Genomic DNA, 12,200 nt, shown 5'->3' with positions numbered 1-12,200 from the left:
CCCCCATTTCTTGCTCTCTCTCTCCCCCGCTCTCTCTCTCTCTCTCAGTCTTCCTCTCTCTCCCTCATCCTCTTTAGTAGTCAGGATCCATCCCACTGCTGAATGGCTGCTTTGCCTGCATGTCTGTGCTCACAGGAGAAGTCTCTCAATCCGGACGGCACCTTCACCGTGTTATTATTCTCCAATCTGCTCCAACATACTTGCTCGCATACAACAATGCTACAGGTTGCACGTTTATTGCATATACACGTAAAATGTCCACATTTTAACCTTTTCATAACAATGCAAACAAGTAAAGCAGGCAAATATACGGCCGAAACCTGCTGGTTGAATATTTTCTTCCTTATGACATATAATTCATTAAAAATCGGATAAAAAGACCTTTCTGTATTGTCTTCTCTTGTGACAGCGTGGGTTACATATTTCCATTTTTCTTTGTAGTTCCAAGCGGTGGACTAACGCCAAAAGCATTTCACAGTCAGGCTGCAGCAGTCCAGCGATACGGTCCGCCGTGTGTGACGACATGAGAGTTTAAAGGTTGACCAGTGATGAAGTTGGTGATTTTGACTTTGGTTGATATTTATTTCACCACACCGTTCTAAAGAAACCCTTTCATTTCTCCTCGGACCGAACGAGATTATCACTCACTGGCCACCCGGGGATGTCTTATTATCATAACAAAAGGTGAGCTGCCGAGGATGTGACCGCAGCCCTCGAGGATTAAATCAATATTCTGCCCTGGTAACAACGCATAGTGACCATAGCAACTGTTACCCACAACACTACAGAGGTATGCAATTCAGATGAAGCTGCGAAAAAAACATTTCATCTGGAAACTTTTGAGAAATGCAACATCAACCCTACATTGTCACAGTCCAGATGCAATTTGTTTTTAAAGGAAATGCTCCAGAAGGAAATGCAACATGGAGCCTGAAGTGATGGAGTCTTTACACAGGACGGGGAACGACTTAGAATAAGTCTACCAAAACAACGTCGGACATATTGCAATTTCACAACTACAAGACAGAAGCCTTTTGTTTGCTTCTTCCCTCCAACAGCAGTACAAGCTAAAATCAAAACAGGATTGATGACACCTCAATAATCAATGCTATTTATTGTCAAAATGCCATCGACTGTATTAAGATGTTTGAATTTGACGCTTGACTTAAGGCTATAATTCCCTCCCGTACTAGCTAAGCAGCACTGCTTTGTATTCACAGTCATTACCGATAACGATTAATGTGCTAAAAAAACAGTGATGGATGATGCTGTGTCTACATAACATGTGAGACCTTGACTGAGTTTTAATATCTCTTCATTCTCAAACAGAGCAACGTAAGTCAAGGTTGACAAAACAATGACAGACTAAAGATACTGAATCACTGCCTGAAACACAGGCCAAGTATGGAATCGGCTGAATGGTTGCGGTACTTGACAGATACTACTGAGCTCCACAGTGAGAATTATAAACACACACATATAAGCTCAAGCAGTTAGCAAACTAACAGCAGTAACAGTGTCTAAGGGACCAGCGCCAAGTACCGGACCAATTAGTGGAGCGTGGTGGACGTGCAGTGGGTTGACTGGAACCTCAACTATTGTGTCCATGATATTAAGTGTCCTGTCAGAGCGAACCTCACCGTTTAGAATAGAAAAACAGGAAACCCTGAGACTGAAGTGATATTACATACATGGTTTCATAGCATCTGAACTATGATCTAAAAAACACATATATATTGTGATTAACAACAAAAATTGTCTTGTTAACATTTCCTCATATATTGATAAATATTCAATATCAGAATGGTGATTGTTGTCATCATTGTAGCATAAAACTGCATCTTTCCATATTCAGAGATAGAAGGGAAACACTCTTCACAGCAGGCTGTATTTATTTATTTTCTCTTAACACTTGGGTGACGTTGTCCTGTGTACAGATTAGCAAACTTTAATCCCAAATTCATACTAGCAGGCATGCCTTTTGTTGCAGATTGCAGGATGAAAGTGGTGGACTTTTCAACAGTAATTGGCTTTCAAGTGGATGGTAGAAGGCACAGCATAATGCAGGGAATATTAATAAGGAGGGGAAATATTTATGGCGCTGCTCAGCACTGCACTCTCTTTTTTGCCTTTGAATTTGACTTTAAACTATCAACTAATGTTCTGAAAGATTCCAGGCCTAAAACACCCCTGGCATATAAAGGCTGGTCTGTTTCTTCATAACAGACACAATGTCAAAACTGCATGTTAACTCGTCCAGGTATGTTTGTAAAAGCAACTAAATATTAAGATGCAACACTATTCATAGACTCGTTGACCCCTAATGCAGAGCGAGGAGTGATTCACAGTAATGTCTGATATGTGTGTGCCGACCTAAAGCTGAGCGTCCACAGTGATTTCTCTGGCAGAAAAGAGATAGCAGGGCGCTGGGGACTGAAAAGTTCAAAGATTTCAACTGGAAGTGCTCGGAGCGGTCGCACAAAAAAAAAGTCGGAGCGCTCTGAAAAAAAAAAAATCAGCTGGGTGCAGCACTTTTCCCTTAGGGGGGCACATGCAGCCGCATTAAGCTCTCTTTTTATTGGGAAAAACTGAAAAAAGACGCTATATAGACACTCCTGATACAGCACTAAACACAATGTGGCTCTTCGCTATAATCTATGCGCATCCTTTGCCCTATATATTTGATCATACTTTGTGTAAATGCTACAACTTTTCATTTACAGTTCCATGTTTAGTGTGATTCATGTGATTCATATATTAATCCAGAACAGCTTTATCTGGGATAATGCACATTAAAATGTTTAGCACTACCAGGAATGATCAAATGGAATCAAAAGCTACTGTATGGAACGCTAGCTGAGACCAGGATATCTGAGAATTGACTAGATTCTGTGTTATTCTAATTACTACAGTTCAGCAGGAAATCCTAAGACAAGCAAACCCTCCCTGACATGACGTAAAGCTAAAAGGATCAATTTCAGTAAGTCATTCTTTGTGATGCCCAAGTTATGCAGATTTGGCAAGCAGCTCGGAGGACAGATCACCCTGTTAGGAAGTGAACTCTGCAGTAAAGCAGTCGGCGTTTAAGAGCACATACATCAAGAAGTTAAGGAAGGAGCAGCAGAGATGCAACACTGCACCCAACAGAGCAGCGCCAGCACGGAGGAGCCAAAACATTACCTGAACTACAAATGAGACTGAAGTGTGATCCTTTAATACTATCCCAGCCTATAGTTTAGATGTGGACAGCCCATAGTAGAAATATCTTTTGCTTGCAATGGTAGACTAGTTGCATTGGGAAATAATGTTGCTGACCTTTGTTCCACCTGTACCACAGACATTTCTTTTATTGCTAAGATAAACTAAACGCTGCGTTGTCCTTAAGGGTTCCAACAGGGGGGGGCGAAATGATAAAGCTCTAACATTTGCTGGAGTGTGGGTATGTTCACAGAAACACAAACCGGTATCTTTGAATAAAAGATTGTGAAACAACATGTGCATTTGGCCACTACAGAGTAATCACTGCAGGTGCTAAGCTTTGTTTTATTAGCTACTAACCCTGCAGAAAATCGTAACCTTTGGCAATATGTTATGTTGATAAACGGCCAACACTTTTCTTTTTCTGTGACTGTCAGACGTGCACACACACTCACTCACCTATGTCTCTCCCCCCCCCCCTCCATCTTCTCTTCACAGATGAACGAACAAACCGCAGATATCTGCCTGACAAAAGAGAAAAAGACAGCCTTCACAATACAGTAAACCGATGGCTGCTATTCAATGTTATTGCTGCAAATGACCTCGCATAAATGCTGTGTAAGACAAGGGGCCTATTCGCATGTAATCTACTGCTCAAATATCTGCCGTGTGATGTGAAGGACAAAACTGAGAGGAGAAACAGTCCAAGACCCGAGATACAAGAATGGCAATGTGCTATGAAGTGATTTTGGCAGAAATACAAACTCAAATTGCAACACTAATGTGTCATTCATCGACCCAAATGTTCTACGTTCTGACAAAAATAAGAGAAATAAAAGCAGATATTTTACTCATTTACTTTACTTGTGAATAGAAACACCAGGGGGTCGGTGAAGTTTTACAGCAAATGTATTTCATGTTGAAGACAAAAAATAAGGATGTGTCTCTACTCGATTGAAAATGCTTAAAACACAGCTGCCTAGAAGTTTGTCTTCTTGTGAGCACAGTTGTTTCTGTGTGTGCTACTACTTGGCAGATATAAATGCATCTCTTCACATCGTGTTTTGTGAAACTTCAAGTAAATAACTGTGACTTGCTAAAGGTTTTCCGTATTGAATCCGGACCTATTTAAAACCCCAAAACGTCTCCGTGATGAAGCGGTTACTGCAAAGCTCCAACTGCCTAAAACTCTCTAAACACTGCTGTTAATTTACTTCACACTATAGAAAACTAAATAGCCTCCTTGATGGAGAGTGGGGTTGCAGCAGCTTTCTATTCCCTATTTATCTGAGATTAATCACGGATGCATCTCAACATTGAGTGGAAGCTCAGGAGCTTGACTAAAACCAATACGATTGTCCCAAGCTCTGGTATGACAGTAGAGAAAGAGCACGATGAAGTGCTCTACCATTTAGAGAGACGTGTTTGAATGACGAAGGGAATTATTGGTGTTCAGTTCCTTTAAGTACCTTGAGTCTCATCAATCAAAAAGATGAAACATCTGTGAAACAGGAGCTAGATCATATAGTATACACACACACACACACACACAGCAGACAAGATGTGTGATGTGTGTTATTGGCTCCTACTTGTTGTCAGTGTTAAGAAATATGTACTTATTAAAATAGGAAGGATGATCAACTGAAATCTGAAAAATACAATAACATTGTGGGATATGGGGAGTAAAATGCTTTTAGGCAAACACAGTATTTGTGTTTAAAGTCAGTAGAAGCTGACAGGTTTTAAATTAAATCTCGATATAATTAGTCCTCAAATACACTGCCTAAAATATGTTACACTGCGTGACTAGAACAATCACAGACTGAGGGACAATAGGATGTTAAACTATTCATCCTGAACAACACAACAAGGATCTGATAAAGAAAATGCATGCCTGGAGTAAGAAATATTTTTCGCCCAATTATCAGCATGAAAATCAGAGATTTGCAGAGATGTTCTGCACACAACAGTGTCCAGGATCAAACACAGGCTTAGGGATGTGAACACAGCATTACTAAACAAAAACAAATGCCCCCATCATCACAGACAGGACGCCACAGAAGCACCAACTAAAACTGGAAAACATTCTGAGGACTTTGAGAGGACAGACGGACCCACTAGGGGGCCCCAGAGAATAACTTACCCAGAGAGGGCTCACCAAAGACATTGATTATTGTATATATACAGTATATATAGATATATATATATATATAGATATATATATATATCTATATCTATATAGATAGTACTGTATCTGATTGTTTTTTCTGCAATCTGAAAGTGATGAGGTATGTTTAGAATATGCCTTAATTATAATTTGCGAAGGAAACCAAAAAAACATTCACCAGGACAAGGCTGAATGGCCTTTGCAATTAGTCCCAATTAGCAGTTTGTTTGGACTAGTTTAGAATAGTTAATGTAGCAAGTAAATACATGCTAAATTAAAATGATAGGGACTTAACACAGCACTCCTCCACTCGATTAGAAAGCAACAAGAATAGACATTTATAGTGCAAATTCCCACAACATGTGCACAGACACTTAATCAGACAAAATGAACCTGGTGAGCACGTGCCTGCTTTAATCCAGCCTTGCTCATAATACCGTACATTTTATTTTAATAAGCACAGCCTCAGTGTACATTAATCTATCTGGAAACTGAGCAGGTTTACATGTGGATCAGGAGTAATCTTACCTAAACTCTAAATGCCACTACAAAATGCAGCTCAAAAGTGTTTTCCGGACATTGTTATGTCATCCAAATACACTTCCAGTTAGCTACTAGCCACATGGAAGATTACAGTGGAATCTACGACAGGTAAGCAACTCCAATGACAGATTCAAGCAGCCTGAAATATGGTGTAAGTGCGCCACCCGGTGGACACAACTAGTATGTGCAATGAAAAAAAACTCCATTTCTCACATGACTACTGTACGAAAACCTAACTGCCGAAATAAAAACTAACACGCTTGAAAGGCCTCTTAGCAACATATTTATTCCTTCTCGTAGTCGTTCATTTGTATCTTTATGGCATGCGAGCGTATCCCGTTGCAGAAACAAAGCAGGTGAGCTAAATCAGTCGCTAATTAACGCACGCTACATAAACAGCTGCACATTAGCCACAAAACTGGGATAACTATTCCTAAAGCACTCGATACAGCGTTTGAGCGTACTTTAATATCGTCAAAGTTAGTAGCCTATTTAACAGCATCTAGAAAATGACTAATGATGTATCTAAAAAGAAGGGGAAGAGTACGGGTGAGAAAAAGGGCAAGAGAAAGGCCAAAAGAAGAGAAACTTACGCGATGTACATCTATAAAGTTTTGAAACAGGTGGGTGGACCAACACAAAAAAAGACACCGTGCTTTTTATGTTTCGGTTTTCTTACCTTAAAATTTCTTCCAAAAGGTTCATCCGGACACGGGGATTTCGAGCCGAGCCATGAGCATCATGAACTCCTTCGTGAATGACCTGTTTGAGAGGATCGCCACAGAGGCGTCCCGGCTGGCCCAGTACAATAAACGCTCCACCATCACCAGCAGAGAGGTGCAGACCGCAGTGAGGCTGCTGCTGCCCGGGGAGCTGGCGAAACACGCCGTGTCCGAGGGAACCAAAGCGGTCACCAAGTACACCAGCTCCAAATGAGGACTTCAGCGCGACTGGAAGTTGTTGTGACGAGGGTTTCAAATGTTGTGCCCTGGTTTGTTTCCAATAAACATAAGCACAGAAAAAACGATTTTTTTTTTTTTTATCCCCGCCTTTTGCAGGGTGAAGCAGTACCGCGTTCTAACCACTAGATGGAGCAATCGCACATCTTGACTCAGTGTCTTTGACTTAGCAGACCTCATTCTGTACATTACAGCTATAAATGTTCCCATTACAAACTATTATTTGGTGAAATCAACTGCAATGTTACAATAACCCACATGAATCCGTATGATACCGCATCTATTTATATGAACACCTCTATGTATCTGCTCAGTGCTCTAAATCATATCTAGCAATTGGGCTTTTTGACAGTCTGAAAATAAAAGCGTTTTTACGTTTGTTACAAAGGTAATAAAAAGTATTCCCTCTAAGGATTTTTCACAATCTGACTCAAAATATTTCAACTAATAGTTTTACAATAAAGTACCACTGTCGGCATAGCAGAGGACTGTGTGGTAGGTATGGAAGCCCATTTCTACCAGCATAAAATGAAAAAGTACAAACGGCAACACTTTTGGTGCATCCATCTGTAACCATGACACTGACCAGATGTTTCCAGTTGCTGTTCAATGAAGGTTGCCACACATCAGTTTCTTTCTACGCCAGAGCTACATCTTGCTGAAAATCCTTTCAAGGGTGTTTGCTCAGTATAATCCCATAACGTGAAGTATTTCATGTGTTGTAAAACCACGTTTAAAGTAATCTTCAATGTACTCGCAATACATTTATATGTCAAATGAAGGGTAACCTATGAAGAGCTGCTTCTATGACTGGTGTGTTAAAATATCTCATAATTTCTCTTTTTACATTTTTTTTGCTGACGAGAATGGGCTTCCATACTTCTGCAATGATTGAGAGGCTATTAACGTTAGCTACGAAGCTGCTGTTTAAATGTGATGGGAAAGAAGCTCTGAGAGCCAACTGTTACAACCACAACTGATTACAAGTCAAGAAAAAGTGTATTGACTCAAGACAAATAAGTGGCTAACGCTAGCTAGCTAGCGTGTGAGCACTGAATCCGTAATATATAGCTTATGTTTGGGTAACGTTATGTTGTAGCTGCCCCATGTAACGTTAGCTAGCTAGCAATGGTTATGTCATAGGAAGGGCTAACGTCAACACAGGCCAAACCTCAACAACACAAAAACCTCTAAGTGTTGTTTGCCGATGTTTACCGATGTTTAAAACACTTTAGACTTCTCCATGTTTCTATCCAGCTGCTACAAAACAAATATCCCGCCTGCAACAAAAACCAAAAGGACCTTTTGCTGTTAAAACTTGTTTCTCAAGCGGTGACGGTCCAAACAAAGATGGCTACCGGAAGTGAATGTTTTTTCGAAAAATATCAACAGTATAGAATATATAGTTTTTTTATAATAAGGGAAATAGCGCTAATGCATTAAATGAGGATATTGTGTTTCTTAAGCTGAGAAAGGAAAGTATCTAGCAACAAAAAACTGGACAAAAATCACATCCACAGCATATTTTCATGCTACCGTTAGCTAGATTTTAAGTCTTTGAGGGATCTAGAAATGAAAACAGGTGACGTGTTTCAACTTACTTTTTGGTTTTCAGAAAAAAAAAAACTTGCATTGCTCTGACTCAATTGTAATCCTCATCAATAAAGACAAGGAATACATGAGGTAATATTTATTTGAAAATACAGCAATGGTCTGTCATATATATTTTTCACCTCCGATGTCTTTCTCCAAACCTTGACAAGATCCATTATTCAGATCGCTTTAAAAAATGTACATATTTATAAACTAACAGAGGAAATAATGCAACATCGTATCCTTGTTATGCATTCTAATCAGTGTTTTAAAAGACGACACTGTCAACTGAATAGTACTTGATTACAGGATAATGGCACTTGCGTTTGCACCAGTCCAATCTGCATAAAATGGAGGAACTGATAAAGGTCTTTCTAATTAGGACGGTGTTTACATCAGGCTTTACATACACCTATTAGGCTACCCTTGTCAACATCCTACAAAGCCAGGCTCACTGTGATAATGCACTCGGATGCGACTCCCACCGCTGACTGTTATTGTTGAGATAACCATTTTAGATGTTTCCCCGTATTCTTTGTAATGATGTAAAATCTACAGATGTTATTATGAGGGTGATACAGTCCCTGATGGCACTAACTTTGTTCATGATTATCATGGCCATTTAGGTTTTGTATCTTGCACCCTTCCCCATATCCCCTCTCGTGCCCATGCCTGGTGGTAGTCATCGCTGACTCCTTTAGGCAGACTGCTACGAACACATTATGGATGGATGCATTAGTGAGTGATGCAGAGCCCGGGCTGGCTTGCCTTGTTTTCGTGTGAGAGTGCATCATTAGAAAACGTTCCACTTGGCAGGGAAGCGCGTATTAACTGCAACCGCAATGAAATGAGGTTGTGATAGATGGTTAAAGTTATACAGGACTATTAGGTTGAAATATGAACCTCTCAATTGTCATGATGAAACAAAGGGCTATTTGCGTGGTGATCAGTGCGTTGAGAGACAATTGCAATCTGCAAAGACCGATTCAATACAGTATAGGTAGTGGGCTCAGAGCTGAAAGAGTACAGAAAAAGTAATCACGCTTCCACGGAATAGTTTGGAGCTACTGTTCAATTCAAGGCTCTATAAATTCATTTAGGTTTCTCCACCAACATCTCAAGCATCGTGATGAGAACTGGGGGAGATTTGCAAACAGGGCATATTGTCAAAGCCCCGTTGTGGACTCTGATGAGCCATATATATGGAAGGAAACCAGTGATTGACTATCAAAGGCGCTTTAATGGCATTAAGTGTGTGTGTGTGTGGGTGTGTGTGTGTGTGTGTGTGTGTGGGTGTCTACGTTAATGTGTCTGTATGGACTACCAAAGTCAATACGTTATTAGGAAAAATTAGAACAAGCCAAGATGTATATCAGAATCAGCAGACAAAGGCATAACTGCACCAACCACTTTTCCTTCAGATAATGTCGTTAGCCAATTAAGCATGCTCATCATCTCTCATCATGTTTCCATAGTGACCACCGTAGCGAATTCAAACTTCAGACCCTCTTTAACTCCCCCGGTGTGAATAAAATGTGTAAATTGCATATTAATTGCTCTCTTACCAGCACAGACTTGCGCATATGCCAGACAGGATCTGGCCTCCTCTGACGGGAATAACAATAAGTAACACACAGCTCATTAATAAAAGAAACACCTGATGGATAATTGATTGCTCTGATGTCATGGTGGCACTCTCTAAACTTAGAATTCTTTGGGTGCACTCTGTTTCAGATCCAATTGCAAATCCATTAGCATTTAATATTACTGTAATTACTGTGTACATTTCATTATGTTCTCAGTATATTAAATGAGTGCTCAGTGTGGAGGGAGGGCTATAGTTTAATCTCTTTCTGTATTACTGTGTGCCACAGTACTCAAAACAGCATTAAGAGGCACATAATCAGAGGGAACTAATTGCCTATGATTGCATAAATGAAGTACCTCACTCTCATCAGGCCTGTTGCTGATGTCCAGCCCCTCACCGCCTCGGGAGAGGAAGGTTGACCACAAATGTAGAAAACCTCGGAGAGACGGCTTCTGGTGCATAATATGAGGAAACCAAAGATTTAATATGTCCACGGGGGGCTGCGAGGCCAGGGGGTGTTACTACTGCTGATGTTTTTTGTTGTCATCAGAGTTGCCTCCGCTTCACAGAGGAAGGAAGAAGAAAAAAAAAGAAACATGAATGCCTACCATTTGAGAAATGAATTTATCGAAGTCGCTGTCTTTTTCCCCATTAGTAAGTGTTTAGTTCAGCGTTTTAAATAATTGCGTTACCAGGAATGATATTTAAAATACATTTGGGAGTCAATGAGGCGGGAAAGTGCCTACATGTTTTGCTGATGACACCCGGGCCATTTGGAAGACATCAAAGTAGAGAGGAGGTAGCCCAGATGCATATTATAAACTCATTATGTATATCATTTAAAAGGATGTACTCCAGCCGCAAAAACAATATTCCTTGTCTCTCTCTGGTAATGTGTGTTTTCAAAGTTGAAACTCTTACTCGCCTTCAGTTTAATGTGGCATCTATTACCAAACTGTAACATAAAATAAATGACCTTGATTTCCATAGCAGAACAGTCGTTAAGGTATAGATGAGATGCAGCGATGCTTCGGCGTTTTCAAATGGGAAAGAAGGTAACACCTCTGCACAAATATCCCGTATTTCTTCACCTGTGGTGCCGACCTTGTTTTCCACAGAGCTTACATGCATTTTGATGGACTCCAAACACAGAGGTGGATAAACAGACATTAAAATATGAGCGACATTTACACATTGTGTGTCCAACACAGCACATTTTAATAGAAAAGTTAATCAGTCTCGGAAAATCTGGTGTCTTGAGAGTTAAAGGAGGGGACCAGTTTTGCCACTGGATATAATTTTTACCAGCATTTGAAAATGATGGTCCATCAGTCAAAAGAGATGTTTGTCAGATGCCAAGCGAGTAGGCTTAAGAGGCTTAATTATGCGCCGTCCCTCCGCCATCACAACGCTACACGTGGGGCAGAGTGACACAGCGGTTGCCAGTCATTCAGCCTAATGTTCTAATGCAGGGAGCCATGTGGATACATAAAATCCATTAAGGCTCTCGAAATAAATAAATAAAATACTGAGCAGAAAAATACATTTTACTCACAGGGGTTTACAATAAGGGCATTGTCATTTGCAAGAAAAAAGTTAGGACAACATTTGACCTTAAAAGTTGCCCAGATGTCCAAAAGCCAGATATTACTTTTTGAGTTAAGTTTAAAGCCTTGCTGGGAGTGGGAAATATTTATAATACAATGTCTTGACCCTTTAAACTATTGTTGCTCTGAACATTCAGAGTACAAGAGGTAGAAACATATCTGCAATAAGCAGTATGGGATGAACTTTAAAATGCAATGCTACCATATTGTTTTAAGGAAGCAAGTTTCCCATTTGTTTGCTTATTCTAATAAGATACTATGTAATTTCATCAATATATGTTCTATCGCCCCCTAATAAACAGCATGCATGGCAGTTACAAAACATGAGTTTATTCAACTCACTAGATACTTGCAGCCTGACAGAGACACTTCATGGCTCTAACTTTGCTGGAGGCAAATAGGAGAGGCTCAAGTGGCTACATGTGAGACATAAAAATAGCATTACTTGTCACACTCCAGGGAGGGTCTCATACCGAATAACAAAACAACTCTGTGAACCAAACCTGTGAACAGCCGGCAGGCACATAGTGGACATTAGCCAGGGA

The 12,200-nt window shown here is 40.2% G+C and overlaps 1 protein-coding gene across 1 annotated transcript; it reads left to right on the top strand.

Annotated features, from left to right (window-relative positions):
- Positions 1-6,346: 6,346 nt before the first annotated feature.
- On the top strand, positions 6,347-7,136 carry h2bk1 (H2B.K variant histone 1). The gene is made up of 2 exons (XM_031865341.1): positions 6,347-6,531; positions 6,608-7,136. The coding sequence occupies exons 1-2, from the start codon at positions 6,418-6,420 to the stop codon at positions 6,842-6,844; spliced, it is 351 nt and encodes a 116-aa protein (XP_031721201.1). The 5' UTR covers positions 6,347-6,417; the 3' UTR covers positions 6,845-7,136.
- Positions 7,137-12,200: the final 5,064 nt, after the last annotated feature.

The sequence above is a fragment of the Anarrhichthys ocellatus genome, unplaced genomic scaffold, assembly GCF_004355925.1.
Source record: "Anarrhichthys ocellatus isolate YVR2014 unplaced genomic scaffold, GSC_Weel_1.0 scaffold32, whole genome shotgun sequence".
NCBI lineage: Eukaryota > Metazoa > Chordata > Actinopteri > Perciformes > Anarhichadidae > Anarrhichthys > Anarrhichthys ocellatus.
This window is presented reverse-complemented; position numbering and strand designations above follow the sequence as displayed.

Coding starts and splice junctions, on each gene's coding strand:
- h2bk1 (XM_031865341.1), top strand. CDS start 6,418: ATGACTAATGATGTATCTAAAAAGAAGGGGAAGAGTACGGGTGAGAAA. Junction 6,532..6,607: donor TCTATAAAGTTTTGAAACAG/GTGGGTGGACCA, acceptor TTCTTCCAAAAG/GTTCATCCGGACACGGGGAT.